At 45.0% G+C, this 26,730-nt stretch overlaps 1 protein-coding gene across 2 annotated transcripts in view; it reads left to right on the forward strand.

The window, feature by feature from the left end:
* Window positions 1–26,730, forward strand: part of PRPF40A (pre-mRNA processing factor 40 homolog A) — a 202,727-nt gene that overhangs the window by 68,277 nt on the left and 107,720 nt on the right. Inside the window, exons 6-9 of one of the 2 annotated variants that reach the window (XM_030210472.1) lie at window positions 2,993–3,015; window positions 4,022–4,096; window positions 4,204–4,314; window positions 23,587–23,707. In XM_030210472.1, the coding sequence (XP_030066332.1) occupies window positions 2,993–3,015; window positions 4,022–4,096; window positions 4,204–4,314; window positions 23,587–23,707 (330 nt within the window). The remainder of the gene's footprint in view (window positions 1–2,992; window positions 3,016–4,021; window positions 4,097–4,203; window positions 4,315–23,586; window positions 23,708–26,730) is intronic. The other variant, XM_030210473.1, reaches the window with a different exon arrangement.

The raw sequence follows: 26,730 nt of genomic DNA on the forward strand, positions 1-26,730 counted from the left end.
TAGCACCATTACCTCCTGCACCAGATCATGCGCTTCACTAAGGACTAGGTCTAGAATTTTTCCTCCTTTTTGGCTCCGGGTACAACATTGCCTTATATTGTATCACTTTGCTGAGCCAGACTAGGTGAAGGGTGCTGTATACACCGGCTGATTTGTTTTGCCCGTGGCGTAGCCATTTTTACTATCGAAACATGGCCGTGTCTGGCACAGATAATTGTTAACCTGGGAGCATTTTACTGTTTTAAAGACTGCCTTTTTCTATGATCTGAGTTTGGTGTACAGATCAGATCTCTCTGAGGCTTACAGATCTGCCATATATATCCTTGCGTTTTTGTAATGTGGTTTTGACTAGGGCCTAGCCCTTTAATTCTCTAAAGGTTCAGGTGGTGGCTCTCTTGTTGTAGAGGTAGGATTAATGTGTGTGTGTTTACTAAAAGACTTGATATCCCACCATTTCTGAGCACAGGTTATGGTATCTCACAATGAAATAAAAATTACATGAAATAGGAAAAGAACTCCATTGGGTACAGGAAAGGGAAAGAACAATCACACAAACAAAGATAGGACTACAACCAAACATTCAGTACCCCGGTTGTCACCACCATAGACAGACCAGCAGCTCGAGGTCCAGAAATGCCAAAAGTGTGTTTTTAAGAGGACCTTAAATTTGGGAAAGGACAAATTCAGACCTAAAGTGTGGTGGCAAATAATGTCTGATGGTCTCACTCTGACTGCCTCATGTGTGCCTTTTTTTTGTAGGCAGTTAAGCAAATTTGGCTCCTGTTTTGAGGGGTTGTGCTCCCTGAAGATCTCATTTTGGTCCTAAGGACTCTTTTGCCAAACTGGTCTGAGTCTTTAAAGCATTCTTCATTAAAGGATTTGTCATTGAAATGGTCTTTTTAGTGTCCACCTGTTTAGCTAGGAGAGTATCCAAATTGCAGACTTCCTTGCAGAGATCTTTACATGTCCTTTTTGGCTGACTCTATTTCCATTAGAACGATACCATCCTTTCTTCTGAAGGTGGCTTTCCCCCTTTCATCTAAATCATGTGATCACATTTCCAGCTTTCTCAGATTCAGACAAGTCGGGTTCCTAAACCTTGCGTAAGCTGGATGTGTTCAGAGCCTTCTTGCATTACTTAAATCTTTTCGTAATTTTTATAGGCTATTTCATTGTTTCATGGGCCACACGAAGATGAAGCGGCCTCAAACTCTATCATCATTCATTAGAGCTCAGGCAACTTCCCTAGGCAGAAGTTTGAGCAATCAGCACTGAGGATCTCTGCAGAGCAGCCTCTTGGTCCTCGCTGCATTCTTTTGTGAAACATTACAAGCTTGATGTTCAGACCAGAGGAGATGCTGCAGGTTGCCATGTCTTCCCCCTACCCAGTGGGATAAAGGCTCATGGATTTGATATAGTGCCTTTCTGTGCTACAACAAAGTAGTTTACATTTATCATATGCAGGCACTTTCTCTGTCCCTCCTAGTGGGCTCACAGTCTTAAGTTTTTGTACCTGGGACGATGGAGGGTTAAGTGACTTGTCCAGAGTCGCAAGAAGCTGCTGTGGGAATCAAACCCAGTTCCCCAGGTTCTCAGCTCACTGAACTAACCATTTAGCCTACTCCTCCAGTTGATAAAGCTTCGGTACATCCCATCAGTCTAGATCAGGGGCATAGCCAGACCTCGAGGTGGGAGAAGGCCAGAGCCCATGGTGGGGGGACACATTTTGGTACATCGCCCCACCTCTGCTGCCTCGCTGCCCCCCTCCACCGCCTCGCTGCCCTGCCCGTTCCCCACCCACTGCGCCACCACTGTACATCTTGGCTGGTGGGGGTCCCCAACCCCCGTCAGCTGAAGCACCGCTGCCGGAAAATACCTTGGTTGGTGGGGGTCCCTGCAAGTTGAAGCCTTCATCCAGTGCTGGTCTCTGGCGCCCTGCTGTCCCTTCCCCTTACATCCGGCACACTCCTTTTAGTGAAACTGAGCATGCAATTTCAGTAAAAGGAGCATACTGTACGTGAGGGGAAAAGAGAGCAGGGCAGGCAATGCGGTGGTGCCAGAGATGAGTGCTGGACGAAGGCTTCAGCTGGCTGGGGTTGGGGACTCCCATCAGCCAAATCAGAGGCCCAGAGAAAATGGGGGGGGGGCACAGGCCCCCATGGTCCCACATAGCTACATCACTGGTCTGGACTGGTCTAGCAGGATGCTAAGGAAGGAGAAATTTACCCTTGTTAATTTCCTTTCCTTGTGTCCTGCTAGACCAGCCCCAGGACGCACCTGGGAAGACAGAGGAGTCCTCAGCTTTGGGCTGTCCTTTCCTGTTAATAGTTTTCTTTAATGTTCTGTGGTCTGCAGTTGATAATGGGTTCCGTGTTTATATAGGTTCCTTTAGTTAATTCTTAGTTTTAGCATTAGCATACTGGGAATATTCCTGGCTGTGCCACCTGTTACACTGATGGTTTCATTGGCATCTTCTTATTTCTGCCTCCATCTGATAGGGTAACATAAACCATCAGTCTGGTCTTGAAGGACCCAAGGAAAGGAAACTACTGAATCAGGGAAGGGTAAATATCTCCTTATGAGATTTAAACTCAAGTCTTCATGAAAGTAGTTATAGTGACTTGGTGCTTCCCTGGCGTTCCCCATATCATCTGTAACAGTATTCCCAAACCTATCCTGGGGGGGCCCCTACCAGGTTGTCTACCATAAATAGCATGAAGAGGTTCTCTCATACATAGGAGCGGTAAATGCAGTGTGAATATCCTGAAAACATGACTGGCTGTGTCTCCTCCAGGATAGGTTTGAGAACCACTGACCTATAAAATTTATTGTTCAAGGAATTAAATATAATTTAGAGTAGGCCATGTTGTGAGTTTGTAAAGTATTTACGTGTGATCTTATTGGTTAAGGATTTTTCTTTTGGATTAAAAATGCTATGGTAAATCTAAGACCTTTTGTAGTGTATTTCTTACTTCTTTATTTTTTTTCCTTTTAGGTGCAACAGCAGGTGCTCAAGTAAGTGAAAAATGCAGCTTATTTCCAGTAGAATTAGAATAAAACAGTGAAGATAAACTCAGGTTTTGTACATCTGGAGGTACCTTCTTTAATTATAAATGGAATATTTTGTAATAGTAAAAATGATATGAGAATAGATTTTTGGTCCTCTAAATTAGTGCCATCAAATGAGTACCATATCATATGCTAGTCAAGGAATATTAAATATTACCTAGCTCTGATTGAAATAATATATATTGTGTTGTGGGTTTGTCCAGGTTCTGTGTATGCTTGGATTTTCTTTTCTTTTCTTTTTTGTTTTTCCTGGAGACAGTGAGGCAAGTTTAGGGGGCTATTTAATAGCTGTATGCTAACAGTTAACATGCGTTATTTTACCACTGGGCTCATTTTATACAGTTAGCACATGCTGTTACAAAATGACCTCTTAGTTTAGAAAGATAATGTTATCTTATAAAGTTTACACTGTGATCCATTGTTTTTATCATGACAAAAATGATTATCTTGACCTCCAGTATGCATAAATATTTCAAACTGTTGTAAGATTGTAAATTTTGTACCTCATGACTCTATTTTCTGTTTTGTAAGTTGGTATTGTTCAATTAAGTTCAGTGTGAAGCTGTGTGAAATGATATAGGAAAATCTGAAATCTCTTGTTTTATATTGTTAATAACATGCAATATTCTTAGCATACACTATTCTTACATAGCAAGCACTATGTAAAATAGCACATGCTAAAGTAAGAGTATCCAGATTGAAATACTTCTGACTACTCTGCCCTCTAAAACATAGCATTACGTCCTGGCATTATAGCCCTTCTCTGTTTTACTACTTTTCTGCTTAGGATTCCATTAAGCTTTTGGTGGTGGTGTTTTTTTTTTTTTTTTTTTCTTTCAATAAGGATTCTGTTTGAGGATAAAATAGTGGAACACTGCTTAAAAAAGGAGTATTTGTTTTTCTCACTCCAACATCTGTTATGATTGCTTTTTCTTTTCTTTTTTTTAATTAGGCCCCACATCCAGCAGTTTCAAGCCAGCAATCAAGTACAGGCAACAGTTCTACAAATGAAGAGCATCATAAGCAAGTAAATATTTTTAATGTATTCCTGATTTCATTTTTTTAAATAAAGTTGCTGCTCTCTTGCACTTGGTAGAAATATTTATATTCCCTATAATTTTTTTTTCTCTGCAGAAATCTGTATGGACTGAGCATAAGTCACCTGATGGCAGGACATATTTTTATAACATAGAAACAAAGCAGTCTACATGGGAAAAGCCTGATGAGCTTAAAACGCCTACTGAGGTACAGGGGTTATCTGTTACAGAGCTACTGACTGACACATTTAATCTTCAAAAAAAAAAAATCATACTGGAGCATCAGCGTGTATAAGTTTAATTGTAATATCACACATACTCAATTTAAGCTATGATGGACAAGAATGCGCTCTTTGATTATTTTCCACACAGTTCGTTTAACAACACTGATGATTTTACCCCCATTGTTTTGAGGTTTTTCTAAGGGGAACATTGGTCAAAGGAGAAGACTGTGTATTTAATTTAAAATTATACATGTTTTTGATAGAATAAAATTAGCCATAAAGAGAGAGAGCAGATCTCTTTACAGATAACTTTTCTATTCTCAATAAAGCCAGGACTGTGGAGTCTTGATTCAGAAGCAATTTTGGGTAGAGTCAGAATTGGTAAAAATGTATGTACTCTGACTCCAGCTTCTAAATAAAAACTTAGAACATTATAATATATGGTAAATTTATCATTTTATATTTATATTTCTCCGAGGACAAGAAGGCTGCTTGTTCTCACAAGTGGGTTGATGTACGCGTCAGCCTAGAAAACGGCAAATTTTCAACAGTAAAATTAAAGTTTTGCCAGAGTCTTCTGGCGCGGGAACAGCTCACACTGTGCATGCGCGGATGACTTCCCGCCTGTCACGTGAGCGTGGCTCTTCATTTTTCTTTTCTCCACGTTGAGGTGCGGTAGTTTTTTTTTTTTTCTGTGCTCCTCTCAGACCCAGGAAAGAGTGTTCGACGAGTTTTCGCTTTTTTCCTTCTATTTTTTTCTTTATTTTATTATCTTCGTTTAAAAAAAAGGGGGGGGGGTCCCGTAATTCTGTTTTAGTTTTCTTCCCTTTTTAAGGTTTCCTTTCTTTTTTGACATGGCCGGTTTTAGGCCGCGCGGTTGGGTTATTCTCTTTTTTTTTTTTTTTTTGTTACATTTGTACCCTGCGCTTTCCCACTCATGGCAGGCTCAATGCAGCTTACATGGGGCAATGGAGGGTTAAGTGACTTGCCCAGAGTCACAAGGTGCTCCCTTTGCCTGAAGTGAGAATCAAACTCAGTTCCTCAGTTCCCCAGGACCAAAGTCCACCACCCTAACCACTAGGCCACTCCTCCACTCCTACTGCGGATAAACACAGTTTGTTTAACAACACTGATGATTTTACCCCCATTGTTTTGAGGTTTTTCTAAGGGGAGCATTGGTCAAAGGAGAAAACTGTGTATTTAATTTAAAATTACACATTTTTTTTGTGCCCTTTTTTTTTTTAAAAACAGGCACAATTGCTCGCCGAAGCAGTTTTCCTTTCCTTGTCCTCAAAGACACCCAGCGGCTTCAAACGTTGTACTCGGTGCAACCGGACCATCTCAGGTGCTGATGCCCACGCCTGGTGTATCCAGTGCCTTGGGGCCCGACCATAGCCCAGCCGCTTGTAGTCTGTGTCTTCTTATGAAGAAACGGACCCAAGCGTCTCGAGAAGCCCAATGAGAAAAGCTTTTTGGGGCTCGGTCCGGTCCTTCGACATCAACTTCTGTACCGAGGTTGGCGGCGTCAACATCAAAAGGAGCTTCAACATCTAGAAGAGAGGTAATGGCTGCTGAGAGACCAACTCGCGCTGGGAGCAGTAAGGCGTCGAGTGGGTCTCTAACTGCCTCGAGGCCTCCTTTTATGCAGGCCCCCCCCCCCCCCCCCCCCCCGGTACCGACCTTCGTCAGACCCGGCCCCGAGGAGACGTGAGGATTCCACGTTAGTACCGAGGAGTCTCGACGGGCGTCGCTTGAAGGCGAAGAAGCACTGTCATCGTTCTCCTTCGACACACGGTACTGGGAGCTCCGGGGCATCGAGAGAGTCGGCACCCGAGAAGCTTCGGCGCTGAGAGGATCGTTCACCCTCGATACAGGAGGTGCTGATGCGTCAGTCTCCTAGCAGCCCGGTACCTGCTCCTGAGCCTCCACGGATTCTGACACCACCTGTTCCACCGATCCCGCAGCCTTCTCTGATGGTGGCTCTCAACGAGCACATGCGATCCTTGTTTCCAGAACTTCTGGAGGGACTGCTACGCCAGTCAGCTTCGGTGTCGGTGGTGCTTGCGTCTTCTTTACAGTCTGCTGCAGCGGTGTCTGGCCCTTCTCCTGCGGTGAGGTCCCCGACCACAGTGCCGCCTGTCACCCAGGTCGACTCCCCTTTGACATTGGTGGAGGGACCTTTGCCGCCGACCGGGCGTCAGCCTCTCGACATCGCCATCGATGACATCGTTCCTCGGCGTCGAGGCAGGTTCAGTGTCGAAGTACCTTAACAGAGGTCCTGTCCGATACTGAGCAGGAGCGTTCGTGGGAGTCAGAGGGAAGGTCCCAGGTTCTTTTCTTCTGATGAGTCCTATGGGATTCCCTCTGAACCTTCCCCTCCACCAGAGAGGAGACTATCTCCACCGGAAAGTCTTTCCTTTTCCTTTTTTGTCCGGGAAATGACTATGGCTGTTCCCTTCCCTGTGGCGGTTGAGGATGAGCCCAGGACAGATGCTTGAAGTCCTGGACTATTCTTCTCCACCTAAAGAGGCTGTGACAGTCCCTCTGCATAAGATACTGAAGGAAGTCCTTATGCGAAACTGTTCGGCCCCTCTGTCTGGTCCTGTGGTCCCGAAGAAAGCTGAATCCCAGTATCAGATCCACGGTGAACCTGGATTGATGAGATCTCAGTTACCCCATAATTCTATGGTGGTGGATTCCGCCCTCAAAAGAGACAGGAGTACTAGAGACTATACTTCGGCGCCCCCAGGCAGAGAAGCTAGGACTCTTGATCCTTTTGGGAGGAAGACGTATCAGGCCGCTATGCTCGCTGCCAAGATCCAATCATACCAGATCTTCACGAGCGTTCACTTGCGGGACTCGATAAGGCAACTGTCTAGCTTGGTTGATGCACTCCCTCCGGAGCAAGCCGTGGCTTTTCACCAGGTGGTCAGGCAGCAGAAATCGTGTCGAAAATTCCTGGCCAGGGGTACGTTCGATTCTTTTGATGTAGCATCCATAGCATCCAGGATCGCTGCTCAAGGTATAGTGATGCGTAGACTCTTATGGCTGCATGTCTCTGACCTGGATCATTCGGTCCAGCAGCGAATGGCGGATGTTCCTTGCTGGGGGGACAAACTTTTTGGTGAAAAAGTAGAGGATCGTGTTGATCAGATCAAGAAGCATAATGATGCTATGGATTCTCTCTCCCACCAGGTGTCTTCTGCTACTACCTCCTCATCAAGGAGGTGTTTTGGGGAAAAGAGGAGTGCTCCCTATTCCTATCCTAGGCGTAGGTACACTCCTGCTTCTCGACAGCCTTCCCAGGCTCAGCCGCAGCGCGCTTGTTCTCGTAAGCAGCGTACGTCTAAGGCCTGTGCTGCTCCCCAGCAAAAGCAGGGAACGGGCTTTTGACTGGCGCCAGTTATTTATTTAGATTTTGCTCACACCTTTTTCAGTAGTAGCTCAAGGTGAATTACATTCAGGTACACTGGATATTTCTCTGTCCCAGGAGGGCTCACAATCTTGGTTTGTATCTGAGGCAATGGAGGGGTTAAGTGACTTGCCCAAGATCACAAGGAGCAGCAGTAGGATTTGAACCAGCCACCTCTGGATTGCAAGACCGGTGCTCTAACCACTAGGCCACTCCTAGCCTCTGTAAAAGTGTCCATACCGGATGACTTGCCGGTTGGGTGCAGGTTGATATTTTTTCAGTAAAGGTGGCTTCTCATAACCTCCGACCGGTGGGTCCTTCAAATAGTCCGGTCAGGATACACCCTCAGTCTGGAATCCAAACCTCCAAATTGCCCACCGGGAGCTCATTCTTACAGTTCCCAGCACAAACAGGTACTTGCAGAGGAACTCTCCGTCCTTCCTAAGGCCCAAGCGGTCGAACCCCTTCCACCAGGGGAAGAAGGGCTGGGATTCTGTTCCAGGTACTTCCTTGTGCAGAAAAAGACAGGTGGGATGCGTCCCATCCTAGACTTGAGGGCCCTGAACAAATTTCATCGAGAAAAGTTCAGGATGTTTTCCCTGGGCACCCTTCTTCCCATGATTCAAGAAAACGATTGACTATGCTTTCTGAACTTAAAGGATGCTTACACTCACACATCTCAATACTCCCATCTCACAGGACGTATCTTCGATTTCGGCTGGGAACTCAGCACTTTCAGTACTGTGTACTGCCCTTTGGTCTTGCGTCTGCGCCCAGAGTGTTCACAAAGTGCCTAGCGGTAGTCACAGCGTTGCTGCGCAGACTGGGAGTGCATGTGTTCCCTTATCTCGACGATTGGCTGGTGAAGAGCACCTCCCAGGCAGGCGCTCTACAGTCCATGCAAATGACTATTCAGGTGCTTGAACTATTGGGGGTTTGTGATCAATTACTCCAACTCCCATCTTACCCCAGTTCAAAAGTTGGAATTCATTGGAGCTCTGTTAAACACAAAGACAGCTCAAGCTTATCTTTCCGAGGCAAGGGCAGACAACCTTCTGTCCTTGGTTTCCATAGTTCGAACGTCTCAACAGATCACGGCTTGGCAGAAGTTGAGACTTCTGGGGCAAATGGCCTCCACAGTTCATGTGATTCCCATGGCACGCCTACACATGAGATCAGCTCAGTGGACCCTAGCTTTCCAGTGGTATCAAGCTGCGGGAAGTCGAGAGGATGTAATCCAACTGTCCACCGACTTCCGAAATTCTCTGCAGTAGTGGATGATTCGATCCAATTTGACCTTGGGACGTCCATTCCAAATTCCTCAGCCACAAAAAGTGCTGACGACGGATGCATCCCTCCTGTGGTGGGGGGCTCATGTAGATGGGCTTCACACACAAGGAGCCTGGTCTTCTCAGGAAAAAGGTCTTCAGATCAATCTCCTGGAATTGCAAGCGATCTGGAATGCTGTAAAGGCTTTCAGAGACCGGCTGTCCAACCAAATCATATCGATTCAGACAGACAATCAGGTTGCCATGTATTACACCAACAAGCAGGGGGGCACCGGATCTCGCCCTCTGTGTCAGGAAGCCATCCAGATGTGGCTTTGGGCGCGCCATCACGGCATGTTTCTGCAAGCCACTTATCTGGCAGGCGTAAACAACAGTCTGGCCGACAGACTGAGCAGGATAATGCAACTTCATGAGTGGTCAGTGGACATGGGTGTCGCCCGTAAGATCTTCTGAGCGTGGGGCACCCCCTCGGTGGATCTTTTTGCCACTCAGATCAACCACAAGGTCCCTCAGTTCTGTTCCAGGCTTCAGGCCCACGACAGACTAGTGTTAGATGCCTTTCTTCTGCATTGGGGAACAGGCATCCTGTATGCGTATCCTCCCATACCTCTAGTAGGGAAGACTTTGCTGAAACTCAAGCAAGACTGCGGAACCATGATTCTGATTGTTCCCTTCTGGCCGCGTCAGATTTGGCTCCCTCTTCTTTTGGAGTTGTCCTCATCACCCAGAATGAGGGGTCGCTTCTGCATCCCAACCTCCAGTCTCTGGCTCTCATGGCCTGGATGTTGAGAGCTTAGAATTCGCCTCCTTGGGTCTTTCAGAGGGTGTCTCCTAAATCTTGCTTGCTTCCAGGAAAGATTCCATGAAGAGGTGTTACTCTTTCAAATGGAAGTTTGCCTCTGGTGTGACAGCAAGGCCCTAGATCCTCTTTCTTGTCCTACACAGACCCTGCTTGAATACCTTCTACACTTATCAGAGTCTGGTTTCAAGACCAACTCCATAAGAGTTCACCTTAGTGCGATTAGTGCTTTTCGCCGTGTAGAGGGTAAGCCTATCTCTGGACAGCCTTTAGTAGTTGCTTCATGAGAGATTTGCTTTTGTCATAGCCCCTGGTCAAACCTCCACCAGCGTCATGGGATCTCAAAGTCGTTCTCACCCAGCTGATGAAAGTTCCTTTTGAACCACTGAATTCCTGCCATCTGAAGTACTTGACCTGGAAGGTTACTTCAGCTCGTAGGGTCAGTGAGCTTCATGGCTTGGTAGTTCATGCACCTTATATCAAGTTTCATCACAACAGAGTAGTCCTCCGCAAGCACCCTAAGTTCCTGCCGAAGGTGGTGTCAGAGTTCCATCTGAACCAGTCAATTGTCTTGCCAACATTCTTTCCCCATCCTCGTACACGCCCTGGCGAAAGCAATTTGCATACCTTGGACTGCAAAAGAGCATTGGCCTTTTACGTGGAGCAGACAAAGCCCTTCAGACAGTCCGCCCAGTTTGTTTCTTTTGATCCCAACAGGAGGGGAGTCGCCATCGGAAAACGCACAATCTCCAATTGGCTAGCAGATTGCATTTCCTTCATTTATGCCCAAGCTGGGCTGATTCTAGAGGGCCATGTCACGGCTCATAATGTTAGAGCCATGGCTGCGGCAGTGGCTCACTTAAAGACAGCCTCTATTGAAGAGATTTGCAAGGCTGCAACTTGGTCATCAGTCCACACATTCACATCTCACTACTGCCTTCAGCAGGATAACCGACGTGACAGTCGGTTTGGGCAGTCAGTGCTGCAGAATCTGTTCGGGGTTTAGAATCCAACTCCACCCCCCTAGACCCATTTTTGTTCTGTTCCAGGTTGCACTCTCAGTTAGTTGTTTATGGTTTCAGGTCAATCTCAGTTATGTCCTCGCTGTTGCGAGGCCCAATTGACCAATGTTCATTGTTTTGAGTGAGCCTAGTTGCTAGGGATATCCCACTTGTGAGAACAAGCAGCCTGCTTGTCCTCTGAGAAAGCGAAGATACCTGTAGCAGGTATTCTTCCGAGGACAGCAGGCTGATTGTTGTCACCAACCCTCCCACCTCCCCTTTGGAGTTGTTGTTAGTTTGTTCTGTGCTTTTTGATTGAACTGAAGAGCCACGCTCATGCGACAGGCGGGAAGTCGTTAGTGCATGCGCAGTGCGTGCTGTTTGCGCGCCAGAAGACTCTGGCAAAACTTTTTAAATTTTACTGTGGAAAATTTGCCGTTTCCTGGGCCAACGCGAACGTCGACCCAGCCTGCTGTCCTTTGAGAATACCTGCTATACAGGTAAGTATCTTCGCTATACTTACCGGTACTTTAGATCCAGAAACTAAAAATTTAAAGGCTAATATCAGTAGTTGTTGCTGGAGTCGGAATCAGACAGTAGAAAAATAGAGGTGTCAGAGTCTAAGGTTTTGTATACCGACCCCACAGCCTTGAATAAAACTACCTCTGTAGTTCTGCTGTTGATCACTGGTATCCATCATGTATGTAAAAACTACCAGCAGTGTTTGTAACATGGGTAGCACATTTACCCCCTTCAGTGTCTATATACAATATGTAAATCACATTGATTGTAATCACGAAAAGTTAGTATATCAATGTATAAAAGTGTAGAATAGTATGTTGTGGGATAAAGAAAAGGCAAATGAGGTGTGTATTTAATAGCCGTTCTTGCTAATACTATCCAAATAAGACTCAAGTATGTTAGTTGGTAAAACTGGGAATGGGCTTATAGCCAAGTTCGCGCCAGCAAGAGCTGACCAAGTATTGACATTTTATAAATTAGATGCCGACATATCCATCCCTGTCTTCTACTGTTTAAGTTCTTTTCATGACTATTTGACTTACAATAGGTGGTTCAGATTTGGACACAAGTTCTTGAAATGGATACCCATGTTTTAGAAAATACATAGAGCCGCTAAGCTAGCTCATAAAGGAGACAATATGTTGGAGTTATTTTCTATTGAGATAAATTGTGGGTGGTTAGTCATATTGTACAAAATATAAAATTTTAACTTTGTAACAATTGACACAGAAGCATCCACCGCACAAGTGTTGCCACTACAAAATTCTTTTGCTCCACTACAGCACTGTGATGTTCCTGAAAATAAAACTGAAGCGGAAAAAAAAGAAAAAGCAAGGAAGGGGGAACAAAAATATGAGAAGGTACCCAAACAGAAAACACCCTCACAAATCACTAAAACCAAAACACATACTAGGAAATGTACATGGAAAGCAATGACCACAAATGCTCGCAGTCTAAGCAATAAAATTCATGACCTTCAAGCCCTGATTTTGGAGGCTGACTTGGACATAGTTGCAGTCACAGAGACATGGCTCAATGGTTCCCATGAATGGGATGCAAACATACCAGGCTATAATCTTTTTAGGAAGGATAGAGAGGGACGTATAGGTGGAGGAGTAGCTCTGTATGTGAGAAATTATATCGCAGCGACTGAAATGACAGGGAACTGGGGAAAGGAAGAAGCGATATGGATCACTTTAAAAAGAGAGGATAGAACCTTGGTCCACGTGGGTGTTGTCTATAGACCCCCGACACAATTGGAAGAACTAGATAAAGATCTGATCGCTGATATTCAAAAGTTGGGGAAGAAAAGAGAGGTGCTGTTGTTGGGAGATTTTAATCTGCCAGATGTAGAATGGAAGGTTCCATCTGCAAAATCGGAAAGAAGCAGAGAGATTGTGGATGCTTTCCAAAGTGCTCTGCTCAGACAAATGGTGAACGAACCCACGAGGGAGAGAGCCACGTTGGATCTGGTGCTCACGAATGGGGATAGTGTGTCAAATGTCCGAGTGGCTGCACACCTGGGAAACAGTGACCATCAAACGGTTTGTTTTGATGTAACGGCTCATGTGGATGGCGGCCATTCTAAACTCAAAGTCCTGGATTTCAAGCGAGCTGACTTTAACAAAATGGGAGAATACCTGAGGAAGGAGCTGATGGGTTGGGAGGACATACGAGAAGTGGAAGGACAGTGGTCCAGGCTAAAAGAAGTAATAAACAGGGCCACAGACCTTTATGTAAGGAGAGTAAATAAAAGCAAGAGAAAAAGGAAACCGATATGGTTCTCAAAGCAAGTGGCTGAGAAAATAAAGATTAAAGAGTTAGCGTTCCAGAAATATAGAACATCTCAAGAGGAGGAACATGGGGAGGAATACCGGATGAAACTGAAAGAAGCCAAGAGAGAGGTATGTCTGGCGAAGGCGCAAGTGGAAGAACAAATGGCTAGAAATGTAAGGAGAGGAGACAAAAACTTCTTCAGGTATATTAGTGAAAGGAGAAAGACAATAAAGGGAATTGTGAGACTAAAAGATACAAGAAAACGCTATGTAGAAAATGATGAAGAAAAAGCCAATTTGCTAAATAGATACTTTTGTTCTGTTTTCACTGAAGAAAACCCTGGGGAAGGACCGAGAGGGACTGGCAAAAGTACACCTGAAAATGAGGTGGATAGAGCGCCGTTCACAGAAGAGAGTGTGTATCAACAACTTGGAAAGCTAAAGGTGGACAAAGCCATGGGGCCGGACGGGATCCACCCCAGAATACTGAGGGAGCTCAGAGAGGTTCTGGCGGGTCCTCTTAAAGACTTGTTTAATAAATCCTTGGAGACGGGAGAGGTTCCGAGGGATTGGAGAACGGCGGAGGTGGTCCCTCTTCACAAAAGTGGTGATAGGGAAGAAGCTGGAAACTACAGGCCGGTAAGCCTCACTTCGGTTATTGGAAAAGTAATGGAAGCCATGCTGAAGGAAAGGATAGTGAATTTTTTGGAAGCCAATAAGTTGCAAGATCCGAGACAACATGGTTTCACCAAAGGGAAATCGTGCCAAACGAATCTCATTGAATTCTTTGGGTGACAGGAGAATTGAATCAAGGACGTGCTATGGACGTCATCTACTTAGATTTCAGCAAGGCTTTCGACACGGTTCCCCACAGGAGGCTCTTAAATAAACTAGATGGCCTGAAGATAGGACCCGAAGTGGTGAACTGGATTAGGAACTGGTTGACAGGCAGAAGCCAGAGGGTGGTGGTGAATGGAGTTCGCTCGGAGGAGGGAAAGGTGAGTAGTGGAGTGCCTCAGGGATCGATGCTGGGGCCGATTCTGTTCAATATATTTGTGAGTGACATTGCCGAAGGGTTACAAGGTAAAGTTTGCCTTTTTGCGGATGACACCAAGATTTCCAACAGAGTGGACACCCCGGAGTGTGTGGAAAACATGAAAAAAGATCTGAAGAAGCTAGAAGAATGGTCTAACGTTTGGCAATTAAAATTCAATGCGAAGAAATGCAAAGTGATGCACTTGGGGAGTAGAAATCCAAGGGAGACGTATGTGTTAGGCGGGGAGAGTCTGATAGGCACGGACGGGGAGAGGGATCTTGGGGTGATAGTATCTGAGGACCTGAAGGCGACGAAACAGTGCGACAAGGCGGTGGCAGTAGCTAGAAGATTGCTAGGCTGTATAGAGAGAGGAGTGACCAGCAGAAGAAAGGAGGTTTTAATGCCCCTGTATAAGACGTTGGTGAGGCCCCACCTAGAGTATTGTGCTCAGTTTTGGAGGCCGTATCTTGCGAAGGATGTTAAAAAAATGGAAGCGGTGCAAAGAAAAGCTACGAGGATGGTATGGGATTTACGTTCCAAGACGTATGAAGAGAGGCTTGCTGACCTGAACATGTACACCCTGGAGGAAAGGAGGAACAGGGGTGATATGATACAGACGTTCAAATATTTGAAAGGTATTAATCCGCAAACGAATCTTTTCCGGAGATGGGAAGGCGGTAGAACGAGAGGACATGAAATGAGATTGAAGGGGGGCAGACTCAGGAAAGATATCAGGAAGTATTTTTTCACGGAGAGGGTGGTGGACGCTTGGAATGCCCTCCCGCGGGAGGTGGTGGAGATGAAAACGGTAACGGAGTTCAAATATGCGTGGGATATGCATAGAGGAATCCTGTGCAGAAGGAATGGATCCTCAGAAGCTTAGCTGAAATTGGGTGGCGGAGCAGTTGGGGGGAAGAGGGGGTGGTGGTTGGGAGGCGAGGATAGGGGAGGGCAGACTTATACGGTCTGTACCAGAGCCGGTGATGGGAGGCGGGACTGGTGGTTGGGAGGCGGGAAATACTGCTGGGCAGACTTATATGGTCTGCCCTGAAAAGGACAGGTACAAATTCAAGGTAAGGTATACACATATGAGTTTGTCTTGGGCAGACTGGATGGACCATGCAGGTCTTCTTCTGCCGTCATCTACTATGTTACTATGACTTCCTCTGAGGCTGAAGAGAAAGATTTCACGCATTTGGGAAGAAGCTTATTTCTCTGAAGACAAGCAGGATATCTCTTACTACATATGAATATCGTCATCTGACGGATCCCGATATAGACGCTATCCAGTGTTGTAGAAAAGTCAGAAGGTTTTGGTAGCTCCATACTGCTCATGCGCGGGTGTCTTCCTACCCGACTCAAATCGTGTAGGACCAGCAGTTGCGTTCTTTTCAGCTCTCCTCAGTATGGCCTATATTTTTTCTTGCACTTTTCCTTCTTGCAGGTTTTTCTGATATGTATGCAGGACCTTAATAGTAATTTTTTCTCCCCTTCCGTTTTCAGTTGCTCTTTAGTTTGTCTGACCTTTTTAAGTAAAACATAAGAAATCCATTTGATTTTGCTGTGGCTCTTTTTGCCCAACTCCCAGTGGTTTTAAGACGTGTTCTTGGTATAGCAAGGTCATGTAGGTGACTGCTCCTCATAACTGATACTTGCCATGCCTTGGATCAGACCATAATACATCTAATTGTAAACTCTGTCTTAAAATGCAGAAAAGGACCCTAAAGAGTCAAGAGGTCACATGCAAGAGACATTTTGGCGAGTCTGTTCCATCGGAGGATTTGTTACCCATGGCTGGTGGAGCTGCATCAAACACTGGGGTTGGGCCAGGCATCATCGGACTGGACACCGGGACACACAAGGATTTGACATCGGCACCAAAGGACGCCAATGTTTGTTCATCAAACAGAGGTGAAGAAGCATAGACATGGACCTTTTCGAAACATGATGCCAGGAGCTTCAGTCATCTGCATCGCCAGTACCTGAGAAGCATCAGCACAGTGAGGACCACAGTGAGGACCACTCCCTCTGTGGAGTCTGTGCCGATGCTCCAGTCTCCTAGAAGTTAGGACCAGCCTTCCAATTCAGCTCCATCACCTTCGCAGGCTGTCCCTGTACCAACATTTGCCCTGCCTTTACTGTTGCTGGCCTCCAAAGTGCGGCTGTGTGCTTGGAGGAGGATGAGGATTTGGAGCAGTTTCTGACTTGGTGCCACACACAGGCATCGAGGGTGTTGGTGTTAACCATAGTACCGCCTCAACCTATCCTAGAGGCCCATTCTCTGCCTGTCACTTGTTCATGGACACCGATGCATCGCTAGGTGCCGATGTCAGCATCAGAAGGTCCAGTGCTTTGCTCCAGCACATCGGGAAGGGACTTGTAACTCGGCACTCTTGCCCAGACTCTGGATATGAGTCTAGTGGTCCCAGATGAGCATAGACTCATAAGTACATAAGTAATGCCACACTGGGAAAAGACCAAGGGTCCATCGAGCCCAGCATCCTGTCCATGACAGCGGCGTGAGTATTTTGCTGAGTCTGATACAGATTTCTTTTGGTCATCTGACATGGTGTACCTTCAGGTCCTCCCTGCCCCAGGAAAGGAAAAGGTATACCCCAGAGGAGCTTTCCTTTTTGTTTCCTTTTTTGAGGGAGATGGCTAAGGCTAAGGAGTGACCTAGTGTTTAGAGCACCGGTCTTGCAATCCAGATGTGGCCGGTTCAGATCCCACTGCTGCTTGCTCCTTGTGATCTTGGGCAAGTCACTTAACCTTCCATTGCCTCAGGTCCAAACTTAGATTGTAAACCCTCCGGGGACAGAGAAATATTTAGAGTACCTGAATGTAACTCACCTTGAGCTACCATTGAAAAAGGTGTGAGCAAAATCTAAATAAATAAAATAATTTGGCGGTACAAGGCAAGCATGTGGCTGAGATGTTGTATGTCCTTCACTGACACCCCTCCCAAGGAAGCTGTGAGAGTGTCCATGCACAGCATCCTTCAGACAGGGCATTTGAGGAATTGGGAGACCCCTCTCTCTGTACAGCTAGTTCCTAGCAAGACAGAGTCCAGAAGGTTCCTGGATTGGAGAAGCAGCAGCTTCTTCACCATTCCATGATGTTTGAATCCGTCCTCAAAACAGCCAAGAGTACTAGAACATGTGCCTCAGTGCCCCCAGGGCAAGATGCTAGAACTCTGGAGTCTTTTGAGAGGAAAGTTTTGGTTCCCTCCCCCCCCCCCCCCCCCCCCCCCCCCAGGGCTCTTTGCTTATACACCGCAAACAGTCCTGCCAGCTCTACACCAGCATCCACTTGCGGAACTTGGCACTCAGTGTAGTGGAGTTTGTGGACACTCTGCCTGCAGAGCAGGCTGCATAGCTGTGTGAGCTAGTAACCAAGCAGAAAGAGTGTCAAAAGCACTGGGCTTGTGTGAACTATGATGCTTTTGATGTGGCGTCCGGGGTCTACGCTTTAGTTATTGGCGTGCACAGGCTCCTCTGGCTTCATGTTTTGGACCTAGAACTGCGGTTTAGGAGAAACTGGCGTATTTCCCTTGCTGAGACATCAGTCTTTTTAGGGACAAAGTGGAGAAAGTCACCAACCTCATCAAGAAGCATACTGATACAGTTACCCTGCATATTTAGCAAAGGCAATTTTTTCAGCATTTAAAGTCTCTGTTACAGTTCCATGAGCTAGCATTTTAAAGAAACTGTTTTACAGTTTACTATAGTATCAGTGTAAATCACAGCTAATAATCACAAGAAATCTCAGTTTAGAGTTTAATTCCTTCCTACCCACCATTGACTTGATCTCTGATTTATTGGCCGTTGAACCAATTAAGAGGCGAGAGAGTTAGTTAGGGCATCTCTGTCAGCCTCTAATTAGCTCTTAGAAATAGTTTACTTAGGTCCATAAATCTACTAATAACAATAAAAATGAAATATTAGTATAGCCTAGCATATAACAAGCAATCTTAGGCAACTTCACCTTACAAACTCCTATTCCATTGGCAACTTAATTAAGAAATCCCAACAATATAATCAGGCAGCATTCCAGCAGTGAGGTGAAGGCTATCCAGTCTTTTGCATGGAGTGTCACATGTTTGATTATCTCCCAACTGGTGAGAAATCTGATGTCTGATCTCTGGAGGCTAGAGTAGCAGACTTAGAGGAACTGAGGCAGACAGAGAGGTTTATAGAGGAGACATACAGGGACATAGTAGAGAAGTTCCACCTCCAGCTGGCAATCTCTGTGCTGCCACAGAGGAGAAAGGTCACCTGAAGGGACAGCATCTCCATGGAGAGGCAGGGAGTGATCCTGTAGCCAGGACCTGTCCTTGAGGGGATGCAAAATCCTCTCGAACTGAGGTTGTGTCTCAAGGGACTTCTGCCCAGGAGGGAAAGGTTAGGACTGCCATTTTAGTTAAAGATTTGATTATTAGTTATGTAGACAGCTGGGCAGCTGGTGGTCGTGAGGATCTCTTGGTCACTTGCCTGCCTGGTGCACAGGTGCTAGAACTCATGTCTCTTACATAAGATTTAGACAGGGGGAGGGGGGAGCCAGCCTTCCTTCCTTCCTTCCTTCCTGGTACATGTGGGTACCAATGACACAGGAAAATGGTGGGAGTGAGGTTTTGGAAGCCAAATTTAGGCTCTTAGGTAGAAAGCTGAAATCCAGAACCTCCAGGTTAGCATTTTCAGAAGTGATGCCTGTTACACATGCAGGTCCCAAGAGACAGGCAGGCAGAGCTCCATAGTATCAATGCGGGACCCAAGAGGCTGGCAGGCAACTCTCTAGAGTATCAATGCGTGGATGAGACAGTGGTGCAGGAAGGAGGGTTTTAGGTTTGTTGGGAACTGGGCATCATTTTGGTGAAGGGGAAGCCCATTCCAGAAAGATGGGCTCCCCATAACCAGTGCAGAACCAGGCTGCTGGCATCAACATTTAAAAAGAAGAGAGAGCAGCTTTTAAACTAGAAACTGGGAAAAGTGCATGGTTTGGATTAAGATATCTTTGAAGGATATCACCAAAATGTGATGCACTTAGGGAGTAGAAATCCACGGAAGACGTATGTGTTAGGCGGTGAGAGTCTGATATGTACGGACAGGGAGATGGATCTTGTGATAGTATCTGAGGATCTGAAGGCGACAAAACAGTGTGACAAGGTGGTGGCCGTAGATAGAAGGTTGCTAGGTGTATAGAGAGAGGTGTGACCAGCAGAAGGAAAGAGGTTTTGATGCTCCTGTATAAGTCGTTGGTGAGGCCCCACCTGGAGTATTGTGTTCAGTTTTGGAGGCCGTATCTTGCAAAGGATGTAAAAAGATTTGAAGCGGTGCAAAGAAAAGCTACAAGAATGGTATGGGATTTGCGTTACAAGATGTATGAGGAGAGACTTGCTGACCTGAACATGCATACCCTGGAGGAAAGGAGAAACGGGTGATATGATACAGATGTTCAAATATTTGAAAGGTATTAATCTGCAAACGAACCTTTTCCGTAGATGGGGAGGCGGTAGAACTAGAGGACATGAAATGAGATTGAAGGGAGGCAGACTCAAGAAAAAATGTCAGGAAGTATTTTTTCACGGAGAAAGTGGTGGATACTTGGAATGCCCTCCCGCGGGAGGTGGTGGAGATGAAAACTGTAACGGAATTCAAACATGCGTAGGATAAACATAAAGGAATCCTGTTCAGAAGGAATGGATCCTCAGAAGCTTAGCCGAGATTGGGAGGCGGGGCTGGTGGTTGGGAGGCGGGGCTAGTGCTGGGCAGACTTCTACGGTTTGTGCCCTGAAAATGGCAGATACAAATCAAGCACATAAGCACTGCCACAAGACCAAAGGTCCATCAAGCCCAGCACTCTGTCTCCGACAGTGGCCAATCCAGGCCCCAAGAACCTGGCAAAAAACCCCAAATTTAATAACGATCAATGGACTTTTCCTTCAGAAATCTGTCTAGACCCCCTTTAAACTCAGCAAGGCCAGCTGCCATCACTACCTTCTCCGGCAATGAGTTCCAGAGTCTAACTACGCGCTGAGTAAAGAAAAAACTTTCTCCGATTTGTTTTAAACCTACCACATTCTAATTTCATCTTGTGTCCCCTGGTTCTATTAAGGTAAGGTATACACAAAAAGTAACACACATGAGTTTATCTTGTTGGGCAGACTGGATGGACCGTGCAGGTCTTCTTCTGCCGTTATCTACTATGTAACACCAGAGCATGCTAGGGAGGTAAGAGGGGCATTTTTGATATGATGTCTAAATCTGATTTTGGACATGTTGCAGAAAATATCCAAAAATCCAGTAGCAAAAATGACCGTTTTCAAACCAGAAAAACATCCAACATTTTGTTTCATAAGAACATAAGCATTGCTACAGTGGGAGAGACCAAAAGTCCATCAACCCAGTTTCCTCTTCTCTAACAGTGGCCAATCCAGTTCACAAGTACCTGGAAAGATCCCAGAACAGCAAAACAAGATTTTATGCTGCTTATCCTAGATTATGCAGTGGATTTTCCCAACTTCATTTTAGTAATGGCTTATGGGCTTTTCTTTTCGGAAATTATCCAAACCTTTTTTTTTAAAACCCTGCTAAGCTAACTGCTTTTTGCCACATTCTCTGACAACGAATTCCAGAGTTTAATTACTTGTTGAATGAAGAAATACTTTCTCTGATTTGTTTTAAATTTACTATTTAGTTGGCTAATTGATATTTTGTTCTCAGTACATCTATCTTTTTGGACCAATTTCGGAAAAAAAAAATCCTAGGGAAAAACAAAAACAAGCCATTGGGATGTATGGGGGAACCAGCATTCTTAATAGACTGGCCACACAGACATCCCAGCAGAACACTAGAGGGCACTGCAGTGGACTTCACATAAAAGGTCCCAGGTACACATCTCACCATTACCCCTTATATTGTATGGTGAGCCCACCAACAATCTATTGTACCCAACTGTACACCACTACAATAACCCTTGTATCTGCAGTTGTCGCCTATATGTGGATACAGTAGGCTTTTGATGGGTTTTGGAGGGCTCACACTTTCCACCACAAGTGTAACAGAGTAGGATATTGGCCTGGGTTCACTTCTCTGCAGTGCACTGCACCAACCACTAGGCTACTCCAGGGACCTGCTTGCTGCTCTAATAGGACTGGCCATAACATCTGAAACTGTCATAGAGGCTGGTATTTACTGTTTATTTCACATCTTTATGGGTGGGAAGGGGATCATTGACCACTGGGGGAGTAAGAAGGTCATGCCTCCAGTGGTCATTTAGGGCACCTTTTAGTGACTTAATCGTGATTGAAATAGGTCTATTCAAAATGTCTAACTTTTATCCCCGGATGTTGTTGCTTTGTTTCATTATGACAGAAAAGCTTCCAAGTTTTGAGAACTCCAGAATCCTGCCCCCAACACATCCCCTTGTTGTTTGGATGAGCTGCATAGAAAACCGTCTTAAAAATGGGTTTTGAAAATAGCAATTTGGATGTTTTGGCAAAAAAAAGTCCATTTGCTGCTTTGTACTGCTTTTTGGACGTTTTTGTGTTTTGAAAATGAGCCCCAAAGGTCCTAGACGAAATCGAGGACATTGTTATAGAGCGGCTGGTTCAGGAACCAACAGTAAGGGTCCAGTTCTAGACCTAGTCCGTACTGGTACATATGATCTGGTGCAGGAGGTAATGGTGCTGGGGCTACTTGAGTGATTACAACCTTGCTGTAATACTTGGAGTAAGTACACAGGAAATCCAATATGTTAGCTTTTAACTTTCAAAAAGGAGACTATGATAAAATGAGAAGAATGGGTAAAAAATAAACAAAAACCCTTAAAGGAGCAGCTGCAAGGGTCAAAATTTTGCATCAGGTATAGATGTTCAAAAATACCATCCTGAAGCCCAGACCAAGGAGATTTCACATATTAAAAAGGTGGAAGGAAGGACAGATGACAGCTGGCATGGTTAAAAAAAATGAGGTGAAGGAAACTATTAGAGCTAAAAGAACAACCTTCATAAAATGGAAGAAGAATCCAACTGAAGATAATAGGAATGGCAAGTCAAATGTAAATTGCTGATATGGAAAGCAAAGACTATGAAAAGAAGATTATGTTGATGACAAACACACACAATAAAACCATTTTTAGGTATAGCAAGTTTATTAAGACTTTGATATACAACCCATTAGAAGTACCTTCTGAGCGGTATACATTGAATATTAAAAATGTTGAGATAAGATTTAACAAGATTGAATAAAATAGTGGAATAGGTGGAGCTACAATGTTAGGATAGGAAAGGTGGTTCAGTAAGAAAACCTAAAGGAGACAAGTCTGCTGCGAGTTCAGAAAACTCCCCCAGGCTAGAACAATAAACTAATTAGGCAATGTATTCTTTAAAAAAAATGTTTTTAATACAGATTTAAATTTTATATGAGAATGTTGCAAGCAAAGGTATAATGGTAGAGCATTCCACAAAGAAGGACCAATTACAATGAAGATTTTAGTTCTAAGAGAATCATGACAAATGTGACAGAAGGCAGGAGTAATAATCATGTTTAATTGTGAAACATAGAAACATGACGGCAGATAAGGGCCAAATGGTCCATCCAGTCTGCCCTTTCTCAGTAAACACTAACTCCCCCTTTTCCTAAGGGATCCCACATACCTATCCCACGCTTCCTTAAATTCCACTACCTCCACTGGGAGGCCATTCCATGCATACACCACCCTTTACGTGAAGGAGTATTTTCTCCTAAGCGTATTTGTCGTTTAAAGAACATATCTCAAACATAGTCAAGGCTATTTATTACAAATTCCGGATTACTTGCAGGCCTATCATACTTGAACAGGCACATAATCCCTCCCATCTCCCCAAGTTTACATTTATTCTTGAGCAATGGAACTAACTGAAGAGCAGAGGAGACTGCTGCATATGGGAAGGGCCAACCTGCTCAGAACTAGGTTATACTAGATTATAAGTCCCGGGAGAGAAGCAATGTGTAGTCATGTCAGTCACTTCTGTGCCTGGTCAGTCCTGCTGTCTATGGAAAGTACGTTAGAGGTGTGAAACAGTGCTTTACAAATGTTAGCTTTTTATTTTGCTTTTCTGTAAAAGCGTTTTAATGGTTTACTTACCTATGAAGACTTTTTCTTTCCTGGGGCTCAAAATTTTTTTTTTTTTAATTATTTTTTTATTTTTTAATATTTTGCCATTAATCACAAGGTAGTCAATTTTCAGTGGAAGACTCTGCTATTTCTTTGATAAATGAATACTGTCTCTGCTTAGCAGCTTTTAGAAAACCATCTGTGGCCAGGAAGTCTTTAAAAATGTGTATGCATTATTAAATGAGTATGTTGAGGTCAATGTGATTTTGCTGGGATGCACAGTTTGCACTTCCTGAATATGTAACAATATTTGCTTTCTTCTGCTTCAGCAATTACTGTCCAAATGCCCCTGGAAGGAGTTCAAGTCTGACTCTGGAAAGTCTTACTACTACAATTCCCAGACAAAGGAATCACGCTGGGCAAAACCCAAAGAATTGGAAGATCTTGAAGGTAATGTTTTTAAAAGGGAAAAATGATGAGCTGTGTCCAGCACAAAGGCATTAATAAATTCTGCTACTTAAATTTAGTAGGGAAGAATATCAGCCAGTTCAGTGGTCATTTAAGGGAGAATTGTAAATGGCATTTCCATAGCTACAATAATGTGTACATGCAGAAACATTCTTTTATAGAATTACACGTGTTATATGGATCTAAAATTATGTGCACGCAGTTTGTATGCACATTAATTTATCTAACCTGGGCATTCTTGTGTTTAGTGTTGGAGAAGGGTTAGCTTATACATACATACTTTATAAAGTGTATGTATGAGGTAAACCTGGAAAGCTGCACATATTGAACAGCATGTGTAAATATGATAGACCAGTTCAGACGGGAGGCATATAATTGTGAATATTCTGGTGACATCACCAATTTGATGAGGGTACATCCAATATCCCAGCGTTTCTCTGCCTCTAGCAGATGGTGCAGGCTGGCCTGGTGCAGCAGGATAAGAAGTTAGACCTGACTCTTTAGTCCACAGCCTGTGCTCCATTTTTTATTTATTGAAATTTCAAACAATTCTCACAAGCAAACAACTTGGAGGAAGTAACATTTGAGCACATACAATTTATTAAAAAAAAAAAAAAAAAGGTAAGATCAGACAAAGTAAACACTTAAGCTCCTTTAGTCCCAGTTTCACAGGGGCAGATGAAATAAGGGAGATATTGAATAAGTAAAAATTAAAGGAAAAAGACATTAAGCTTGTCTGTAGACAGAAGTATACTAATTTCAACTAATTACTATCATTATCATCTTTAGTCAGTGTCGAAGTCGCAGAATTCACAATACGCATAGCATCCAAAAAAGCTTTCAATTGTTCCAGTATAAATAGAAAATAAGTAACCCCTATGTATTTAATAACACACTTGCACAAATACCTAAGAAAAAGACTCCCCCAAGTTACTCATTTCTTCACACACAGCCAGAAAGAGCTTTCTGCATTCTTGTGTAACTCTAGCCAAATCTGGAAAAATCCAGATTTTGTGTCCATGAAATAGTTGATGAATTCCGAAAATAAAACGCACGATCATGTTCACATACTCTTCAAAGACTAGGGAAACTATTAAAGTGGCTTTCCCTTGTATAATCACCTCAGATGACTCCAAGTAAGCTGTTTAAATTGGGATCCAATACTGGAAAATCTCCAACAATATTATCTACTTAATCTTGCATCCTACCAGGTAAAAAGTACATTTTTGCTATTGGCGGAATCATATCAGCAGATATTTTCAGATTTTCACGTAGTTCTTAAAGGACTCCAAAGAACTTGCACCTTGAAGTTTTGGAAAATTCGGTACCCTGAGATTTAAACACCAGGTATAGTTTTCCAACTGTTCTAGCCTTTTTTAATCAAACTCACCTCAAGAATTTCAAATTCTTTATCTTCAGTTTCAATATCTAGTACTTTCTGCTGTAGATTATTAATCCTGGTCTCAGTTTGCTGTGCTTTACTTTGAAACTCTGAAGTCAAATTCATAAGATCTTTGGAACACACTGAAATTGAATAATGCAGTCTTACCAGGACTGCCCAGTGACTACAGGCAGCTTTACCAGTGGTGGCATAAGTGTTCCAGCCTCTTGGGGTCCAGTCAACTCTCAGGTGCCTTCTGTACTGGATGTTCTACTCCCTCTGCGCCGTCAGAAGAAACTGCGGGTTCCAGCTCCAATCCACGTCCATGACATGCCTGCCTGCCTCAAAACAGATTCAGAAATTCCTCCAACTGATACTCCTGCCATTGCAACTGCTTTTGAGGCTGGAGGTAGTTGTGAGTAGGGACTGAGTGAAGGCTCTTCACCCAAGTGTCTCGAACCTCCCTTGTTCAGAGGGATAGCAGGCAAATCTGACTTCCACCCTGTCTTCTGTCAGAGTGTTTGGAGCATGACCTGCTCTTAATGCCTTTAGCGTGACAGAAGTCAGATTCAGCAGTTTTTGAGGCTCCAGGGAGCTGCAGGCAGAACAGACCGTGCGATTGCAGTTGCTGGACCCTTATAGGCTATTGTAAGTGAGGAGCTAGTTTTGATGGGAATGATGGCTTTCTCCGAGGACAAGCAGGCTGCTTGTTCTCACGACTGGGTGACGTCCGCGGCAGCCCCCACCAACCGGAAAGAAGCTTCGCGGGACGGTCGGCACGCAGGGCACGCCCACCGCGCATGCGCGGCCGTCTTCCCGCCCGTGCGCGACCGCTCCCGCCAGTTCCTTTTTTTCCGCGACTGGAGAGAGTTGTGCTTCTGCCACTCTCTCTGTTTCAGCCGCCGGATTTTTCGACCGCGTTTACGCGGATCGTCGCTTCGCTTCGGATTACCGTTCGGTTTTCCCTCTTTTCTTGTTTGTTAAAAAAAAAAAAAAAAAAAATCTCTGCGCGTGTGGAGCACGCGCTCCCCTTTTTCCCTCGCTTCTAGCGGGGACGCTACGTTGCGGCCTAGTGGTCGCTCGGTCGTTTATCTTTTCGTGGTGTGATTTTAGCCACCATTGACGACTTTGACTTCGCCGACGCGATTTTTCCGTCGATGTCCTCGAAGGTCCCGAGTGGATTTAAAAAGTGTGGTCGCTGCGGCCGGCCGATCTCGCAGACCGACACCCACGCTTGGTGCCTCCAGTGCCTCGGGCCGGAGCACAATCTCAAGTCGTGTGCTTTGTGTCTCGGTCTCCGGAAACGGACTCATGTTGCAAGGCAAGTTCTGCGGGACCGTCTTTTTGGAACTTGCGCCGGCCCCTCGACGTCGACCTCGACGGCATCGGTATCGAAGGCCGGTTCTTCGGTACCGGTATCGATGCCCGAGACATCGGCACCGATGGCAGCGACCCCAGGAGAACAGGTCCCGTTGGCCCGCCGGTCCGCCGGTGAGAGTGGGGTTGAGAGGCCGCGTGGGCAGTCGGCCCCGGTCACTCCCTCAGCTCGTGAGCCACGGGACCGACCCCTGTCTGACCCGGTGCCTCGAGACCGAGGGGGATCGACCTCCTCCTCCTCCATGCC

This window comes from Microcaecilia unicolor, chromosome 7 (assembly GCF_901765095.1).
Source record: "Microcaecilia unicolor chromosome 7, aMicUni1.1, whole genome shotgun sequence".
Taxonomy (NCBI): Eukaryota; Metazoa; Chordata; class Amphibia; order Gymnophiona; family Siphonopidae; genus Microcaecilia; species Microcaecilia unicolor.